General features: G+C 48.3%; 1 protein-coding gene across 7 annotated transcripts in view; it reads right to left on the reverse strand.

Moving 5' to 3' along the window:
* TCF20 (transcription factor 20) overlaps window positions 1-20069 on the reverse strand; it is a 110740-nt gene that overhangs the window by 46262 nt on the left and 44409 nt on the right. For all 7 annotated transcript variants that reach the window (XR_009616912.3, XM_060656189.3, XM_060656186.3 and 4 more), the window contains exon 2: window positions 2721-8414. Coding sequence is in view for 6 of the 7 variants with exons in the window: in XM_060656189.3 (XP_060512172.3) it covers window positions 2721-8414 (5694 nt within the window). In the remaining variant the exon portion in view is untranslated. The remainder of the gene's footprint in view (window positions 1-2720; window positions 8415-20069) is intronic.

The raw sequence follows: 20069 nt of genomic DNA on the forward strand, positions 1-20069 counted from the left end.
TCTCATGGTTCTTGAGATCAAGACCTGCATTGGGCTCTGCACTGACAGTGCAGAGCCTGCTTGGAATTCTCTCTCTCCCTCTCTCTCTGCCCCTCCCCTGCTTGCCAGTGCAAGTGCACATGTGCTCGCTCTCAAAATAAACAAACACAGAAAGAAAGAAAGAAAGAAAGAGAGAAAGAGAAAGAAAGAAAGAAAGAAAGAAAGAAAGAAAGAAAACAAACACTGACAGGTGGGCAGGGACACATACCTGAAATAACAAACACAACAAAACAAACCACCAAATATGGCAGGCAGGCCACCAGCAAGATGAGTACTGAGGCCACCAGGTGATAGAGTACTGAATACTCAGGATTGACTATTTACAGAATTTTGTACTTAAGGGTCTTAAATGTTAGGTCCCTTTAGGACTTGTGCATTGTAAAATGTCACATGTGTACAAAGTAAATGTGTTTCAAGCCTGGGGATTGGGAGCAACTCTGGTGATGGAGAGAAAAGGAGGGAGAAAAAACTCACGTGGGGGGAAAAGGTCTGAGAGGGAAAGGCAAGCCCCTTGTGTGACTGAATCAGAATGTTCTAATTTAAATTATGTTATCAACTTCACAGGGCACCTGGGTGGCTCAGCTAGTTAAGCGTCTGACTTTGGCTCAGGTCATGATCTCACAGCTTGTGAGTTCAAGCCCTGTGTCGGGCTCTGTGCTGACAGCTCAGAGCCTGGAGTCTACTTCAAATTCTTTGTCTCCCTCTCTCTCTGCCCCTAACCCACTCACATTCTGTCTCAGTCTCTCTCAAAAATAAACATTAAAACATTTTTTTAATTAAAAAATATATAAACTTCCCATTAATTACATTCTTTACTACAGTTTACAGTTTTGATTTCCTTTTTATCAGAGACTGATAAATTCTGGAGACAATACAATGATAAAATATACTGCTTTGGGGAGAAACGTAGGGGGAGAGGAAAAGAATGTCCAAGGATACTATGATCCTGGCTGACATAATCCTTCTTCACGATGATTAAAAGTCATCAGTATATTTGTCCAGCGTGGTAAAATTTAAATATATATGAATACAAAAACTCTTGCGTGATTCAATATCGTAGACCCAACATTCATTTCCCACATCTGTTCCCCTCCCAGAAAGAGAAAGGGAATAGCTTCTATGACATGGACATGAAGGACAAGGACATGAAGAATGGGAGAGGAAACAAACACCTGAGAGATGTCCCAATTTCCAGACGCTGGAAATCGAACAAAGAGGGCGCGAGCCAACGGTCTGAGAGGCACAGAGAGGAACGAGTGCAGCGGAGGAGCCACTAGAACGCCAGCCACTGTGGCACAGAGCCTGGAAAGGCACAGGCATCTCAGAAAGCGGGGCCAGCAACCAGGTCGTTGGCTCAAAATTTTAAGAGGAGTTAGGTCTCTAACCCAACCCAATTCAAGCAGTCAATGGTCCACCTCCCAGAAGGATATTTGGAAAAGAGAAGTTTCTTGAGAGTATCAGAAATAAAGATAAATAAATCTTTATTTAGAGCTGAAGAGAGTGTGGAGAAATTAGAAAAGGCAGAGAGAGAGAGAGAGAGAGAGAGAGAGAGAGAACGAACCCAGGAGAGAAAAGGCAAAGCCAGAGGATTAATTCAGGAGGTACAACACCTAACTGACAGGATTCTGGAAAGAACAGAGAAAAGAGAAGGAAGGAAAGTATCCAAGAAACAACACACAACAAACTTCCTCAGCTGGAAGGCAGGAGTTTACAGTCAGCAAGGGCTGGCACAGTGAGTGAAGAGACCCACCCCAAGGGCAACTGAGAGGATCCTCAAACCTTCCAGAGGAGGAAGGCAGCACACACACTAAAGACTGAATCGTAACAGCTCCTGTCCCTCAACTGCAGCACTAGAAGCTACAGGACAAGTCAGGAGTCAGGACTTGAAGGCAGTGAGAGAAAATTATTCCAAATCTAGAATTCTATACCCAGCCAAACCTCGATTAAGCAAGAGGATGGGATAAAGACATGTTTTCGCATAAGACAAGATCTCAGAGTATTTACCTCCCGCCACCCTTCTCAGCAAACTCCTAAGGGATGATGATGTCCCGTGTGAGCTGAGGGCGCAGGCTAAGAAAGGCGAAGACATGGGGTTGAGGAAACAGCGTTCACTGGAGGAAAGAAGTGAGTGATAATGACGACGAATGCCCCAGGACAACAGTTACCAAACAGTCCTAAACAGTAAATACCCTGACTGTCAGGTTTGGGTCAGGGAGATGTGGTCCAAGGAAAGCCATAAAAACATGAATTAATAATTCTAGAGAAATGGAAGAGTTTTAGAAGAAAGGAAATATAACCGTGGTATACTTCATAAGCGTGACAGAGTCAGATGTTGAAAAACGGGGGAAAAGGATCCGTGAATAACACAGATAGCGGTAAAAGCTTATTGTTTAGAAACAGGAAACTGGCAGAGGAGTGGGCGGTCGGGTTCGAGGAGGGGTGTGTTCTGGTAAGCGGTGCCGTACCCACGTGACTTTGTAACCCAGGGACCCCTCTTACCGATAAAACAGACGTTAAACAAATCTTCCAAATTACTTCATTTTCTGTCCATCGTTTGAGCCTAGGGGCTTTAATCTGGAGGAATTACCATGCGATACAGAACAGGGCTGGAACAAGCGAAGGCGGAAGGAACCGCCCAGAAGGGACAGAAAGAGCAAGCTGGGAAGGGGCTTTGCACTCACCATCTCTCTGGCTATTTCCAGCGCCTCCTGCAGGCCATAGAGCCTGCCGCACACCAGGTAGATTCCGTTGGCCCAGAGAATACAACCCTCATGGACCCAAAATTCATTGCTGTCAAGAGGTAGTTCAGGGATTTGTAACTCCAGCTCGGGGCCACCTTCGGAAGTGGTGGGCACGGAGGGCTTTGAGTCCAAAACGGTCTTTTCGCCGCCGCCCTCGGTGGTTGCTTTCTTACAAGGGAGCCCCCTGGACAGGGACCGAGGGCCCCCGCCACAGTCTTCCGAGCGGTGTCGCCGCTTAAACCTGGGGTGGGCGGCCAGGCTCCTCTGCTCCTTCTGCTGCTGCTCTTCCTCCTCCTCAGTGTCCGTCTTGGAGCCGTTGGACGCGCTTTTGTGCCGTACCTTAACCTTGCTCTGCATTTCCGTGGCCCTCTTGGGCGGCGGATTCTTCGGGAGAGTGGCTGCGTAATCTTGGGGATAAAAGGGTCCAAAGAGGTCGCCCATGTTCCGGTAACTGGCCCACTTGCCACACAGACAGCAAACCAGGTGCCCCATAACAGAAGACTCTGTCACGACGGGGCCCTGCAGCATGAAGGACGAAGCCGGGAGCACCTTGCTTTCAGTGCTGCTGGGCGGCGGGGTCAGAGACCTCTGACCCTTCCGACCCCTCACCAATTTGGTCTGTTCTTCTTCTTCAGCATTGATGATTGTACACACGGCTCCAAGTTCACACTTATTTACTACATGGATATAAGGGAAAAAAGACTTGTTCTTGGCGTCGGTTTTATCCAGTGGCTGGGTGGCATACTTTAGTTTGATCTCAGGTTCTTGGGGTTCCACGATGGGAACCGCCTGTTTGGTTTTCCGCTTCCTTGGCTGGGCCCCAGGCTTCCTTCTCTCCCGCCTTTGCCTCTGCTTTTTTGGCTTTGGCTCTCCATCTGCAGAAGCTTCTGGTATCTGAGGGGGCTGAGGGGGTGGAGGTGGTGGCTGCTGTTTCTTCTGCTTGTTCACACTACCGATGGGTCTCCCCTTCTTCTTTCCTGACGGGAAGTACCCCTTCGGGGGGAAACCCTCTTGTTTGGGGGAAATCGTCACTGTATCGCTCTCCTTGTCTTCAGCCTTGGGGTTTGCCTCAGGGGCCGACACGCCCGCTGGAGGTACATTCTTTGCGTCAGAAAAGATTAAAGGCGCAGTCCCACCAAGGGAACCGTCTGGTCTCCCCTGGTTACTCCCAGGCTTCTGTGAGGTGGTGGACGTCATGGTGCCAGGGGGTTCCTTTCCAGCGGTGACCGTGTCTGGGTGTGTTTCGGTCTTCACTTTGTCGTCCCCACTGCCACGCCACTCCTCGGAAGACCTCGCCAGGGGCTTTTCTACGTTCAAGTCCTGGCTTGTGGGACAGACTAGGTCAGATACCAGCTCACCTTTTCTCTTCTCCATCTCGGCGTCCGGAACAGCCACACTCCCACCTTCGGGAGGGCCACTCTTCAAAGACAGTATGTCATCGAGAGTAACCGTGTCTCCCCCAGCCTCCGCGCTGTTCGAGGATGCACTCCTCCTAATATTCGGGGACGTGATCTTCTGAACTATAGCCTCCAGTTTCAACCCCCGTCCTTTCCGAGGGGGCAGTATTTTGGTCTTAGCAGGGCTCGTGAGGGTGACGGCAGGGCAGTTCCTACTATCTGGACTCGGAAGGTCCTTGGAGGATTCTCTCTTAGGGACAGACTTGACATCCTGACTGTGAGAAAGATGCGCATAGGAATTGAATGCTCGATCGGCGCCTTCTTTTGGTGGGTGAAGGAGGCGCCCTTTATCTTCGGTGTTACTGTTTTTCACATCTTGTGACTGCCTCTTGCTGGGGATGGGAGAGATAAAGGAACGCACCCGCCTCCGCATGATTAAGGGGTTTTGAGAAGAATGATCCTCTTGGCCTGGAAGCCTGAGCATAACATTGCCGGGTTTGGATGACTGTGCGGTCTCGGCGAGCCCGTGCCCGTCGGCCTCGTGGGGGGGTCCGTACCTTTTCTGATTGGACATCCCCGGAGGGCCGCTGCTTTTGGCTGGAGAAGTCTGTCGGGAAAGATCCCAACAAGATTCTTGTTGTAGCTTCTGGGAGCCATGCTTCAATTCAATGCCTTTGTTAGACAGACCGTCACTAGACATGAGGCAGCGCCCGCCTTCCTGAGCGCTGGGGTCGTGGTAAGTCCCCATTGGTGGGCCATACATCATACCGTCTTTGTCGTTTTTCAGGGGGCTCCGCACCCTGTCGAGAAACTGCTGCTGCCTCGGGCTCTTCCGTGGTCCCTCCTGCCTGTGCTGTGCCGCAGAGATTACTCCCTGAGCAGAGCTGCTGCTCCAGTCTTTGTATTCCTCTTGTTGCTGTTGGTACATCTGTCTCTTATAATGGAGCTGAGAATTCAAGCCTGCGTTGGGGTCCCCATAAGCATGAGCCCGCGTATTTGTGTGGTAAGCGGAGGCCAGGCTTTCTGAGTTGGGAGAGAAGGGAGCGTGTAAAGAAGTCCGGTTGGCCCTCTCCGAGAAGGTCATGTGTGGGTTCATGTGATGAGGGTCTCCCCCTGGGCCTCTGCTCCTCCCAGGAGACATCTTCAGTTTTTCTGAGAAGTCATGATATTGCGAAGGGGACCGACCCCTCATGCCCTCCCGACCACCGACTCTGCCAGGGACCCGCCGCATTGGCGCGGGTCTGCTGTCCTGTGGGCCGTAGTCTGAGATGGAATCGTGGGCTGCTCCAGGGCTGGCATTGCCGCGGTAAGACTCGTGCTTGATGCTAGCAGGATGGCAGTGGTCTCCGGACTTCTTGTTGTTGAAACTAGCTTGAGATTTGGGTGGTTCAAAGTCTTCTTCTTTTATCTGCCCGCTCTGGGATTTCAGCTTTGTTTCCATGGATACCAACCCACCCGGAAGAATGACCGACTGACTTAAACTTGGATTGAGCCGTTCACTCCTTGCAAGTCTGGCGTCAGCACCCATGTGTCCCAGTGAGTGAGCCCCCGGGTCCCTGACAATCTGTCTTAGTGGAGAAATATCACAGATCACTGATCTTCTTTCAGAGAGGGAACCCCCGGGCTCATGAGCCGATGACTGGGGCTCTATTTCAAACTTTCTGGGAATCGGGTAGTCAGCCAAATTGATCTGTTTCATCTCAGGAGCCGTGCCGCTTGACTTCCTCTCCCAGGGGCCCCAGTGCGGGTTTTCTAGTAGGGACCCAATGCTTTTGTTCAAAAGGCCCCTGCTAGCCAATTCATTGGTTTGACTGACCAAGACGTTAGGCCTCGTGGCTCCTTCCAGGCCACCAGCCATGCCCTGATGCTCCTGAGTGCTCCTAGAATATCTCCTGTCAGGGTGGTGGTGGTAGCCCTGAAGCACTTCCTGCAGGAGGCTAGGGAACTTCTCATTTCTACCCTTTCGCTCCCCGTGGCCAGTGAAATCACCCTTATCTTGTCCCGTAGGATACTGAGGAAAGCTACTGACGTTTCTTGGCACGGCCGACCCGAAACTATCTTTGTAACTGTAGCGCAGGCTTCCAGGAGATTTGCTGGGCTCACTTCTGCCTATAAAACCAGGGCCCACCGCGGAGTGCCCGCTCTGGCCATTTCCCTCTCCATTGTGGTTCGAGTTATTATCTCCATTCTTGTTTCCTTTGCTCCCGACCCCCGGGGGCTCTGGCTGCGGAACTGATGGGTGACTGGTCTCCTTTGCCCCACCAGTGCTGGGTGGCCTTTGAGTGACTGCAGGATCATCCTCTTGGGAGCTTTTATCTTGCCCACCAGGCTTTTCTACCCGACTTGTCATAGCTTCCCGGGAGACAATCACCCCAACCGTCTTCTCATTGACTTTTGGGTTGCCCTCGGATGACAACGGTGTGTCCTTAGCGCCTGGCGAGGCAGCCTCTTCGCCGGCTGCAGGACTGGCATTGAGTCTGGGGGCTTCGTTCTGAGTGCCTTGCGCTGGTGAGGAGCCAGCTTTCTCGGAGGCTCCGCCCTTGTAGGTGGTGTCGGAGCTGGTGCTCTGGCCACTTAGCTGCCTCACACGCTCGCCTTGATCCTCAGAGCTGCTGGAGCAGCCTCCGTCCAGCGACTCTGCCATGGGGGACTTCAGTTGTTCTTCAGGCTGTGAGGAGCCTTCGGAGTTTGTGCAGCTGTCTGCTTTCTTAGAAGACGAGGAGGGCCTCTTGGAGGTCTTCTTCTGAGGCGTCAGGGCATCAGAAAGTAGCATGTGCTGAACGGTATTAGGAAGATTGGCCACTTGAGTACTCAGGGCGCTCAAACTACTCAGCCCAGGATCTGTCAGTCGCTTTTCTGGCACTCCTTCTAGTCCAAACCCTTTGAAGCCCGCAGCATGAGAATTAGGGCTGGGCATCATTGAGGGGGTCGGGCTGAGCTGGGGCATTAACTGTAAAATTCTGTTTCTGGAACCCATGGGCACACTGCCTTGCCCGCACTGGAGGCTCTCCCCACTCTGCATCAGAGGAGACGGGGTGGAGCTACAGCTCGGAGACTGAACCACCGAGGCCGCGGGGGAGGGGTTCGAGATGGGGCTGAAGTTCTGGTGGAACTGCATGGGGGACCGCACAGGAACCTCGGGCTGGCTGTACTGGCCCACCTGGCCCTGCAGGGGCAGCTTGGTGGCAGCGTTGGTGTACTGCATCACATGCTGAGGGGGGTGCTGCTGCGCCTGCTGCGCCTGCTGCTGCGGCTGCTGCTGCGGCTGCTGCGTCCCTGGTGGAATCTTTGCCTGTTCAAAATTCTTCATAGATTGAGGCTGATAGCTGTAATTTGATTGTGTCCCATAGGCCTGTGCATTAGAACCCACGCCGTGTCCTTCATACTGGGATCCAGCGTTCACGCTGTAACCGCCGTCGTAGCTCTGTCCGGACTGGCTGAAACGCTGTGGCGAAGGGAAGGAGGAGGAGGAGGAGGCGGCAGAAGACTGGTAGTGTTGGCCGAACTGACCCACTCGGAGCTGGTACCCGGCGGCAGAGGACGGCAGAGCTGAGGGCCGCTGCATTGGCTGCAGATGGGACGAACCAGACGCTGGCTGGCCAGTGGCTTGCGGCAGAGGCTGATGGGACTGGTAAAGCTGTTGTCTCAACTGCTGTACCTGCTGCTGCTGCTGCTGCTGCTGCTGGCTGGAGGCCTGCTGCTGGTACTGAGCGCTCCCTGGAGAGAAGGGCCCCGTGTAATCCTGCTGATAATGAGACACACCACCAAGGGCAGAGTGCTGTGCTTGAAACTGGCCCACGTGACCCTCGCTCCCATACTGATTGCCAAAGCTGCTCCCCTGGGGGGGTCCGTAGCTCTGCACAGGCCCCGAAGGCCTTCGCTGAGGCGGCTGCGGGGTTCCCGTCGTCACGGGGTCTTTGCTGCCCGCCATGTAGTAAAAGTCTCCAGCCTCCTTCCTGAAACCCTGGTAGCCCTGGTGGCCAGAGGTTTCGCTAGCCATCGCTGCCGCAGCCGCCGTTCCTCGTCGCCCACCGCCGCCGCTGCCGCCGCTGCCACCGCTGCCGCCACCTGCACCCCCAAAATTCTGGAACATCTGGGCCTGACGAGGGCTGAACTCTTCTATCCGGGATGAGCTGTGTACCTCCTGTGGGTAGCTCTGTTGGTCTCCGTGGTAACTGCTTTGCTCCCGGAAGGACTGCATACTGTTCAGCAGCACGGCAGCAGGCCAACAGCCCTCCTGGAAATGGAAGAGGAGACAGGAAAATATCAGACACGCATCTCCTCCGTACAAAGAAAATCAAGTCTAGATGATGGAGGGGATACAATCATTCAGACGCCCAGATGAAGGGGACTGGGCCGAATCTCATCTCCTTTGATTTCTTATCCTATCCCTCTCTGAAAATGCAAATAAGTGGGGAAATGGCCTCAGGAGTGAGGCAGAAGCCTGTGGCAGCATGAAAAGAAACATTCTGGGTAAATACAAATTTAATACAGAAAAAAACCTCACAATTAAATAAATGAGCCCCCAACATTCTATCGGGCTAAAATACGGGGCTGTGCTATTACTATTAATAAAAAAAAAAAAAAAAACAAAAAAAACAATTTTTAAGTAAGTCTTCCAGTTACAGTGGGGGAGTGTGAGGAAAAAAACACTTTCATTTATTTGCTTTCATTATTATTTGTCTGATTGCTGAACTGAGTCTCAAATAATGATGAGGCAGTCACTCCACTGGCTGTCCCACCCTCCCCAACTTTGAGCAACAGAACTCAGTCTCATGTCCAAATGCATGCTATTGCAGGTTTCCTGTAATTACTGACTGGTGACCCCAGGACACTCAACTCTGATCAGTGTATGGATCCCCTGATTGCTGCAGTCATTCCTCACAAACTTAGGGCTTAACCTCTTTCTTGACAAGCAATTGTGTGCAAGGCACTCCTCCTTTCAGCCATCTGTCCTTAACTCCCAGGGACAAAGGACTAGGCAGCATAAGCCAAAGCAGCAGTGACTTTTCTTCCAGATTCTTTTTGTAGGTCTGCAAGAAGTTCCAGCACCTCTAACACCCACACAGATTTTTATTTGCCAATCTAGTATTCACAGAGTTATAACTGGCCATTACTGTGAAGTAGGAAATTGAAACAGTCACTTTGGAAGACAGTACAAAATATAGAGGAAAATAAAAATTCATCAGCTAGGACCTAGACTCTTCTCAAAGTCATCCGATTGGGTCAACAGCTTGCATTACCTTTGCTGATGTAATTAGCATGTAATGTACTACTCTTCTTAGTCAATCAAGAGACGATCTTCTTATTTTTTTGCCTTTTGCCTGGGCCTGTCTACTTCTCAGGGTTAGCTGAGTAAAACAAGGTCAAAGAGCTCCTAAACTCTTTAAAATCAGTTACTTAAAGAAGTTGTGAGGGGCACCTGGGTGGCTCAGTCAGTTAAGCGTCCGACTGGCTCAGGTCATTTGTGGGTCTGAGCCCCGCGTCGGGCTCTGTGCTGACAGCTCGGAGCCTGGAGGCTGCTTCAGGTTCAGTGTCTCCCTCTCTACCCCTTCCCTGATGGTGTTCTGTCTGTCTGTCTCTCTCTCAGAAATAAACTTTTTTTTTTTTTTAATTAAAAAAAGTTGTGAAACACATCTAGGTTAGGGTAAGTGAGGGCAAAGTTTTCTTACAATGGCTTATTAAGCTAGTTTCTTCTTCTTAGCTCCTGCTCAGGGAGCTGACAATAATGCTGCTAGCAGGTAAGTCAGCAATCCTTTTCAAAGTTAAGCTGGAGTTCGCATCTCCAAGCCCTACGGGGGGCTCGACTCGCCATCTCATTCAAGTGAAGCTGCTCTGGGGGGTCCCTATCTCCACCCCATGAACTCTCTGACCTCCTCCCCTGCCAGTCTCTGCTCTGGTCCTGTGGTATCCTGCTTTGGGGACCATCAAAGGCATTTCTACAGAGGAATTTTGCTCTGCCTGCGATGCGCTTCCCCTGTAGACGCATGGCTTGCCCCTCTTAACTTCCTTCCAGTCTCTGGGCAAAGGCCAACTGACCGGTAAGGCCTTCCCTGGCCATCCTATTAAGAACAGCTAACTCCACAGCCGAGGCTGGGCTTTCCCGATCTCCCTCCCCAGCACTTATCTCCCAACAGACACAGATATGCTACTTGGGTACTAGTCATCTCTCCCCCCCACTAGAATGTAAACTTCCTAAAGGGCAGACTTGTCCCTTGCTGTAATCTTCATGTCATTAAAGAGCACACGGCAGGCGTTCCGTGAACCAGTAAACGGTAGAAGAACTAGGCTTTAGAGAACTAGGCTAGAACGTACCTACTCAGAGGTGGTAGCGTGGCGGGGAGATGAGAGAGTGACAGGATGAGAAAATAGAACGTGATCAATCTAAAAGCAGAGCTGGAGGGTGCCGAACACCCTGCAATCTTGTAAAATCCTCCAGGCCCAGTCCCAAGGGGGGGAACACCCAACTTGAGTCCACAAGAGAGCCGTGAGGAGGCTTTGGAGAGTAAACGTGGGTCAGAGCTGAAGATGGTCAGTAACTCCAAACTCAGAAAGCTGGCCCACTTCTTCCCGAAATATCTTAAGTCTAAAATAGCTAGACAAGTGTCTACTACTTTGATATTAAGCTTGATTATATAATCACATGACCCAAAGTCATCTTTAAACATTCAAGTACAAATAATCTCAGAATCTAAAGGAAACCGCTTCTCATCATCTTCAAACTCCTGCAACAGACTGCTCTTTTCTGTGTTCCTGTGAATCTGCTGCTGGGCAACAGACAATAGCTTACTGTAGTGTTCGCTACAGTACCAGCCCCTCACATGCACCGTCACTAACCCTCACAGCACGGACACCCTCATTTTACAGATGAGGACACCAAAGCACAGAGCTCACAAGGCTCCTGAGCAGCAGGCCCCCTCGGGCCACGTTCCTAATATTACACTACCCCGAGGATCCGTGATGCAGCCAGTGACAGGTGCCATCTGTCCTGTCAGAGATCACACATTCCAGTGTGTCCCTTCTCTGCCTCCCTCTCACAAGGACCTCCCCCATTATTTCCAGCACCGCCGAAAACATTCTGTCCACACAGGTATTTCTCCTGTTTGTGACTGTGCCTCTACCCTGGCTCTCAATGCCAGTGGCCTTCTCCAAACGATCGAAGGTGGCTGAGATGGGTTCCACTGAACAAAAAGACTAAATCTGGTAGGTTAATGAAAAGTTCTCTCAAGAGATACTCTCTCCACAAATAAATATTTTACATGCTGTTTAATTAATCCTTCTGTAAATAAAATCAGGCTTCTGAAAATCTACATGTAAATCTAAATGTCACTTGCTCCAAAGTTTTCCTTAGCAGGAGCTCCTAAGAGCTGAAGACGAGCTTAACACTGGCCAATCCCGCCCACCGCGGGCCGGTGGGTCCCTGAGAAAACCCTATCTCCAGAGGGAAAGAGATTTGGGTACAATTCCTCAGAGGTCTTTCTCAGCCCTTCCCTGGAGCTTCCCTGTCTGTGGGATGCCCTCCTCCTCCCTATCGTTGTAGTTCTGGTTTATGAACCAGACGAGAAAAAAAAAAAAAAATTCCCAGCCAAATACCTCCTGCAGGGTACCAGTCAAGCTAAACATTCTTAATATACATGAAGTATCCGGTCCATAAGAAAGTGAATGCAAGTTCCTCTGTTTTGGGAGTTCCAAGTAAAACAAGAAGAAAACCAAGTATCCCAGCAACTAAAAATGTCAGCCAGAGGGGCTCCTGGGTGGCTCAGTCAGTTAAACGGCTGACTCCTGATTGCGGCTCAGGTCATGATCCCACGGTTTGTGAGTTCAAGCCCCACGTTGGGCTCTGAACTGACAGTGTAGAGGCTGCTTGGGATTCTGTCTCTCTCCCTCTCTCTGCTCCTCCCCCGCTTGTTCTTTCTCTCTCTCAAAATAAACAAACTTAAAAAACAATGTCAGCCAGGATATTTGTAACTTTAGTATCAGCCTTATAAAATAAGCTAAGAGAGATCTTTCAGATATCATCCTATCATTTTAAAAATGCAAATACAGTTTTGAACATCATGATTAATACCGACAAATGCCTGAATTTCCTTGTTTGAAAGAACGCAGATGTGGTTAGAGAAAAACTGACACTCCAAAGGAAGCCAGTCACCCATGAGGAATTTGTAGACGCGCTCTGAAAAGAGGTTTGCCACTGCACCTCCCTCCCCAACTCTCCCTTTCCCTGATTTCCCCTTTTCTGGTTTTCTCCTATTTTCTAGCTTTCTGGATGGGTTCAGCGGGCCGTGGAGTGGCACTAGTGAGGTCCCAAACTCAGTGCCCTCACGTTCACAGCCCAGAGCCTGCATGCAGACCTCCACCGCTTCTGCCTGTGGCCCGCCCTCCAGCCTGTCGCAGGGCCACGAACTGCCACCTCACAGAAAAGAGCCGTGGCTTGCTTTGTCCTCCTTTCCTTGCACGTACATCACCCCACTCCCCAATCCAGTCTTCCCCACAAAAGCCTCCAAACTGCCTTCAACGCCGTCTCCTCGGAGGTCTCTCCAGGCACCTGCTTCCTTTTTCAGTTCAGGCTTAACCACTGTGTTTCTGCCCCTTCTCCTCCCTTGCCTTGAAAAACTGCCTCAGTTCTCAGGACAAAATCACCACCTGTGCTTCTAGTTATGGCCCCTGCCTGGTGGACCATTCTGTTTGCCCTGCAGCCTCCCTCCTCACCCATCTCCCCCCTACTCCAGGCCCGGAGAGGAGGCAGAGTAGGGACCCGAAGAGGTTCCGGTGCCCCCTGTGGCTTCTGGCCCAGTCTGGCTGGGACGAGGCAGGAAGAGAGTGAGGAGGGGGGATTTGTTCTCCGGGTTCCCACCCTGCAGTCACTGAGGCTGGCTGAGATGGTGCGCCAATGGCCACGCTCCATTTGGGGAACCTGAACAGCCACTTTCTCCAGGCCTCAGGAACTGCTTCCTCTTCTTGCCTTTCAGGACTGGGAGAGTAACAACTCCTGCTATTGCTGGCCCAGAGACTCCACTTTCTCCACTGGTGTCCCCAACCCTGCTCACTCACTGTGAACAGTCCCAATCCTGCACTGTGGTCAATTCCGTGTCATGATGACTCTCTTCTAAGCCCTCCTCTGTAGATCAGAAGCTGGGAGCTACTTTCCATAACCCCCTTTCCAGCATGGTCGCAAAGAGAAGCACAAGACAGATTTGGAAGACAGAAGAGAAAGCAGAGACCGCTACCCCAGAGGAAGTGGTGACAACAGACACAGGTGCATAGTGGCTTCCCTGTGAGCTCATGAGAACCACTCACTGAGGTACCTCGGCCCTAGATGGGCAAGAGCAGCATCTCTGACCTTCTCAACCCCAGCGGTTCTGCCAGCAGTAGGATAAACCTTAATTCTTCTGTCAAAACTCTTCAGGAGCACCTGGGTGGCTCAGGCAGTTTCAGGTCACAATCTCATGGTTTGTGAGTTCGAGCCCCATGTGGGGGTCTGTGCCGACCCAGCTCAGAGTCTGGAGCCTGCTTCGGATCTGTGTCTCCTTCTCTCTCTCTGCCCCTCCCCCATTCACACTCTGTCTCTGTCCCTCAAAAATAAATAAAAATTAAACACACACACACACACACACACACACACACACACACACACTCACACACACACTCTTCATACCTGGAACAGAAAAGCTTCCCCTCTCCTGAATGATACAATTAAATGCTCCTCAAATTACCCAGTTTGAGTATGCCATCTGTTTCCTGCAGGACCCTGACTAATATAGTTCTTCTCTTATTCCTAGGATTTCAGAGTAGATTATTATCACTTGGGGAGTGAGAGACTTCTATTTCATGCAATATGGCATACCAGAGGAACTAAGAAATCTCCTCTCAACAAAACACCTAGAAATGTCAGAGAAAATGCACAGCCAAGCTGCAAATAAGATATGTCCAGGGTTCAAAATTGGATGGAATACCAAAAACAGAGTGGCAAGCAGGTGCTGGGCTCTGACTGCCAGGGATGGGGTAGGAAGGCGTTTGCAGTATTTATCAACCGCACCGCCACAGTTCTGATGACCATTTGGGGGTAGAAGACAAGGCCTCTAGTGGCGGGGGCGTGGGGGGGGGGGGGGTGGGGAAGAATAGTCACTTCTGCATGTAAAGACTCTGGGCAGCGTCACTTGTGGCTAAAATAATTTCTCTAAAGATGACAAAATAGATTTATTCTTAGGCCGTCACCAACTCATATTTTCAATGATAAAAACGTTCTTTCCTCAATGGACCCAACTTCCCATCCTCTGGGAAAACCACAATCAGCTCTCAGCTACCCTAAGCAAGAAGCTTTAGAATAACCCAAACTCAACTCTTCCTTTAACCCTTTGTATTTAAGATGTCACCTAATCCTGCCACTTCTCCATTTCCTGTATTTGTCCCTTACCTCTCCAGCCTTGTCACTGGCGCTTTCGCCTTTCTTGACGGACAAGAACACCTCCAGAAGTTCTCTTTCCCAGCACCCAGCACCCGGAACAGCTTTGCTTCACCAACGTCTTGACGGTGTTCCCCTCCCCACATGCCCTGAAGCCCTCTGATGTCTTCCCAACTGCATTTCTGCTCCTCTCCACCCAAACAAACCTGCTCAGTCCCGTCTAGGCCACCACGTGCTCTTCCTTTTCTGAAGCATCCCTAGGTCCAAAAATTCCTTCCTCCTTTGTCAGTCACGTGGCTCTCAGAACCTAAAGAACTCCTGAAATGTGACCTTCTCTACAATTCTTCCTTAAAACAGAGAATTTGCTGGCTTTTCTCTGCTTTGTAACAACAAACATAGTGGAGTACGCTTGCCCTTAACCACTATCCAAGGCACGTGCTATTGATGTAATAATAACTACCATTTATTCTATGTGTCATACACTGTATGCTTTACATACATTTCAATTTACTGATGAGGAAACAAAAACAAATTATGTAATTTGCCAAAAGTCACCCTTCTAGGATAAGTTGGAGCTGATGTTCTATAACTCAGTTCCAAAGTCCATGATCTTTCTGTCATTACATCACAAATTCTGTAAGGAGCACCCAAGTCCTGACCAACTTTTGTGTCAGATTTATAATACCTGCAGCAATCTCCTATTTACTGCACGTCTAATACAAGTCCTGCACTGCACCAGGCGTTTTACATAAATGTTAATGTATTTTCATCCTCACCATGCTCTAAGAAGTATTAGTGCTCCTTTTTGTAAACTGAGGCTCAGAAAAGTTCAACAAGCAAAACATTCATAGTAAACAGAGGTGAGGTACGGAATGGCCACTCCCCAAACCCCACTGTACTTCTGGCAGAAGCCTGCCTTGAACCAGGAGCAAGACACTCACAAACCAGGCAGCATTTTAAAATTTGTTTATTTTTATCTTGACAGAGAGAGAGAGAGAGAGAGAGAGAGAGAGAAAGCGCATGTGCACAGCAGGGAAGGGGCAGAGAGAGAAGAGGAGAGAGAATCCCAAGCAGGCTCCTCGCTGTCAGCACAGAGCCTGATGTGGGGCTCGAACTCACTAACTGTGAGATCGTGACCTGAGCTGAAATCAAGAGTCAGATGCCTAACCAGCTGAGCCACCCAGGAGCCCCTGGAAAGCATTTTAAAAAGAAATCTTGAAGGGCACCCTGGGTGGCTCAGTCAGTTGAGCATCTGACTTCGGCTCAGGTCATGATCACACGGTTTGTGAGTTTGAGCCCCACACGGGGGTCTGTGATGACAGCTCAGAGCCTGAAGCCTGCTTTAGATTCTGTGTGTGTGTGTGTGTGTGTGTGTGTGTGTGTGTGTGTGTGTGTTTCTCTCTCTCTCTCTCTACCCCTTCCCCGTTCACACACTATCTAAAAAAATTAACATTAAAAAATATATATTTTTTAAGAAATCTTGAAATTTGCTAGAACTGAGTTCACTGCTTGTATCTGGATATATCCATGCTATTTGCTTTACACGTGTGCAAATGAGGGATCTTCCTAAATAGATCAATCAGGCCCAAAGACCTGCCCAATGACTTGATAATTCAAATTCTATGTCCTATTTGCAAAGGTACAGTCTAGATTTTTCCAGTGACTGATAGGTCTCAGCACAATTAGGCCTTTAGAATAAGCCAAGGTACTGACAGTGCTTGCTGACTGGCTCCCTGGCTGAGAAGCCCAGAAAGCAGCTTAAGAAACCAACTCAGATGTCTGTCATCTAGAGGAAAAGAAACCCACCCAGAATGCCTAAAAAGTTTACTCTCTGAGGGTCAAAAATCTGTATTCTAATTAGTCATGTAAACTATAAAAAATATCTACTTTCAACCATGATGAAATTAATGATGATAAAATCCAGGGGCACAAATTTATAGCTATTAATTTTTCAAAAAAAAAAAAAAAAATTAAGAGATGATACCCTGTCTGGTGAGGTTGGGGTGAACCTGGTACAAACAATTAACAAAAGCAGCATAAGTTTCCAGAACTCTTTAAAAAAAGCAATTTGGGGGGCTCCTGGGTGGCTCAGTTGGTTGAGCGGCCGACTTTGGCTCAGGTCACGATCTCACAGTCCGTGAGTTCGAGCCCCGCATCGGGCTCTGTGCTGACAGCTTGGAGCCTGGGGCCTGTTTCGGATTCTGTGTCTCCCTCTCTCTGACCCTCCCCTGTTCATGCTCTGTCTCTCTCTGTCTCAAAAATAAATAAACGTTAAAAAAAAAAAATTTAAAAAAAGCAATTTGGTATTAAAAATACTAATACTTTTGACCTAGTAATTCTATTTACTAGATTTTTATCTTAGGGAAATCTCAAAACAAACAATCAAACAGAAATCAAAGTACGTATTCGCTCTAGCGATATCTATATGAAGAAAAGAGGCAGGGCAGGGGGAGAGTGAAGAGGAAAACTTTGCTCCGGGCTCCCACCCTGTAGTCACTGAGGCTGGCTGAGATGGCCTACCAATAAGAACCTAATTCTTTACCATTTCAAAATTATTACGCAAATTATGGTAAATCCACTTAACAAAACAGGACACACTAACTACAGTAATTGCAAAGATGCCAGCAGCACGGGAAATGCTCGTTATGTGCACAGTCCGGCGAAGAGCAGAATAATACAGGCATGTACCTCAGAGACAGTGAGGGTTCGGTTCCAATAAAGCAAGTCAAACGAATGTTCTACCCAGTGCATTTTATAAAAGTCATGTTTAGGGGGCGCCTGGGTGGCTCAGTTGGTTAAGCAACCAACTCTTGATTTTGGCTCAGATCAAGATCTCACGGTTGGTGAGATCAAGCCCCGCGTGGGGCTCTGCACTGAAAGCGCACAGTCTGCTTGGGATTCTCTCTCTCTCTCTCTCTCTCTCTCTCTCTCTCCCTCCGCCCCTCCCTCTGCATACACATTCCCTCTCTCTCTCAAAATAAATAAACTAAAAAAAAAAAGTTACGTTTATACTATAGTCTATTAAATATGCAATAGCATTATGTCTAAAAAAAGAGTGCACATACCTTAATTTGAAAATACTCTATTGTTGGGGTGCTTGGATGGCTCAGTTGGTTAAGCATCCAACTTTGACTCAGGTCATGATCTCACGGTTTGTGGGTTTGAGCCCCATGTCGGGCTCTGTGCTCACAGCTCAGAGCCTGGAGCCTGTTTCAGATTCTGTGTCTCCCTCTCTCTCTCTGCCCCTACCCTGCTTGCACTCTCTCCTTTTTTCTCTCAAATATAAACATTAAAAAAAAGTACTTTGTTAAAAAATGCTAACCATTTTCTGAACTTTCAGTGAGTCATAATGGTGTTTTTTTTTTAAGTTTATTTATTTATTTTGAGAGAGACAGAGAGAGTATCCAAGTGGGAGAGGAGCAGAGAAAGGGGGACAGAGGATCCGAGGCAGGATCTGCACTGAGTAGACAGCCTGATGCGGGGCTCAAACTCACAAACCACAAGATCGTGACCTGAGCCAAAGGCAGATGTTTAACTGATGAGCCACCCAGGCGCCCCTCAGCCAGTCATAATCTTGATCACCGATCACCATAAGAAATATAATAATAATAATAATAATAATAATAATAATAATAATAATGAAAACGTATGAAATATTACAGAACTGCCAAAATGTAACACAGAAACACATTGTGAAGCAAACTGTTGGAAAATGGTGCCGATTAACCTGGTTGATGCAGCATAGCCACAAACCTTCAATTTGTAAAAAAACCCAAACAACCCCCCTCCGAAAGTACACAGTATCTGCAAAGAACAATAAAATGAAGTGCAATAAAACATGGTATGCCCGTAAATTCGTTACCTGTGCTATGGTTACAGTGGTGTAGATATTAGATGTTCATTTGGCCCACAGCCAGAGAATAGTATGGCAAAATTAAAACCTTGTGACTGTTGAGGGTGGCAGAACTGTGGTTTGCATTTTCTTCCTTTTAATTTCTATTTACATTAATGCTTGTGTAGAAAATAATCACTTTAAAATTTAATTAACTTCATTTAAAAAATATACCCCTCACACCATCTCAAAAATATCTTTGCTCTGTCTGCTCCTACTGACAGCAAAGCACTTCCCTGCTCATGGGGAAGAAAGGAAGGAACAGAAGACCCCACAAGTCCAGAGCAGGCTGGAGACAGAGAGGCATTTGCCAGGCACAATCTCTGCTCTGGGAAACCTGGCACCAACACCACACATGCACCTTGGACACTGTGGAGCTCAGGCGAGTGTACATGCAAAAATAACCAGCTCTGAGCTATTTTTCTTTTCAGAATCAGGCCTAAAAACAGCCGATTTCCACTCCACAGTGGGCAGGCCTATTTTTAGACATAATCTCAAACAGCCATGAGGTTGTAGCATCCTATCAACTGCATGCTTCTAGAACTGCACAGAAATGCCATAAATTTGTTCCTGGCTTGGCCCAAAGAGGTTGGATCCCATCCTCGTTTGATGGCTACTTGTCATATTCACAGGGGCATCGCAAGATCAATTTAGATGGCCACAACTGTGGGCAGGATAGCCAACAGTTCTTAGAAAAGAAGCAGGAACAGGGTGAGGGGCCAGCTAGGGTTCCCTGCAGGTTTTTCCTAACTGTTGAGCCTGAGGGCTTTTAAAGTTGTTACTGAAATTCTTTTCCCATTTAAAGTTATATGAGTACATAATTTCTAAACCTTCCCATACAAAAGGATCACATAAAGCAATCAGTATTGATACTTAACAGGCAAAAAGTGTTTCATTTTACAATAGCAACATAATTAAAAAGATACCAGTGGGCTAATCCAAAGAAGTGGGTAAAAGCTATGTGATGAAAATTACAAACTTTACTGAAGGACCCAAAAGGAGAGCTCAAAACACAACAAAATAGACAAACCAGAAGAACACACAATGTATCTAAACAAAAACACCCAGTATGGTTAAGAGATCAAGTCTCCAGATTAGTTTATAAAACTAAGAGTTCCAGTCAAAATCTCAAGTGTATTAGAAAACAAGTTTGAAATAATTTCAAATGCACAGAAATGTACAAGAATAGTACAGTGCTCACATACTCCCTTCAACAAGATTCCCCAACTGACAATGGTTTATATCATTTGCTCTATTATCTACGCATGTTCATTACCTATATATAGCCTACACACACACACACACACACACACACACACACACACACACACACACACACACACACACCAGCTTTTTCCTGACATCTCTGGAAGCAGGTTGAAGATAGGAAGCCCTATCGACCCTAAATAGTATGCATATTTCCAAAAACAAGGACACTCTTCCATGTAACCAGCACACAACCCTCCATATCAGAAAATCAACATTCATACTACACCACCAATCCAATCTACAGACTCCATTCAAATTTGATAAGCTGCCCAAACAGTATTTTTTTTCCTTTCTGGCCCAGGATCCCATCCAGGAACACAAGCTGTCAT

Source organism: Panthera onca, chromosome B4 (genome assembly GCF_046562875.1).
Source record: "Panthera onca isolate mPanOnc1 chromosome B4, mPanOnc1 haplotype 2, whole genome shotgun sequence".
Lineage (NCBI taxonomy): Eukaryota > Metazoa > Chordata > Mammalia > Carnivora > Felidae > Panthera > Panthera onca.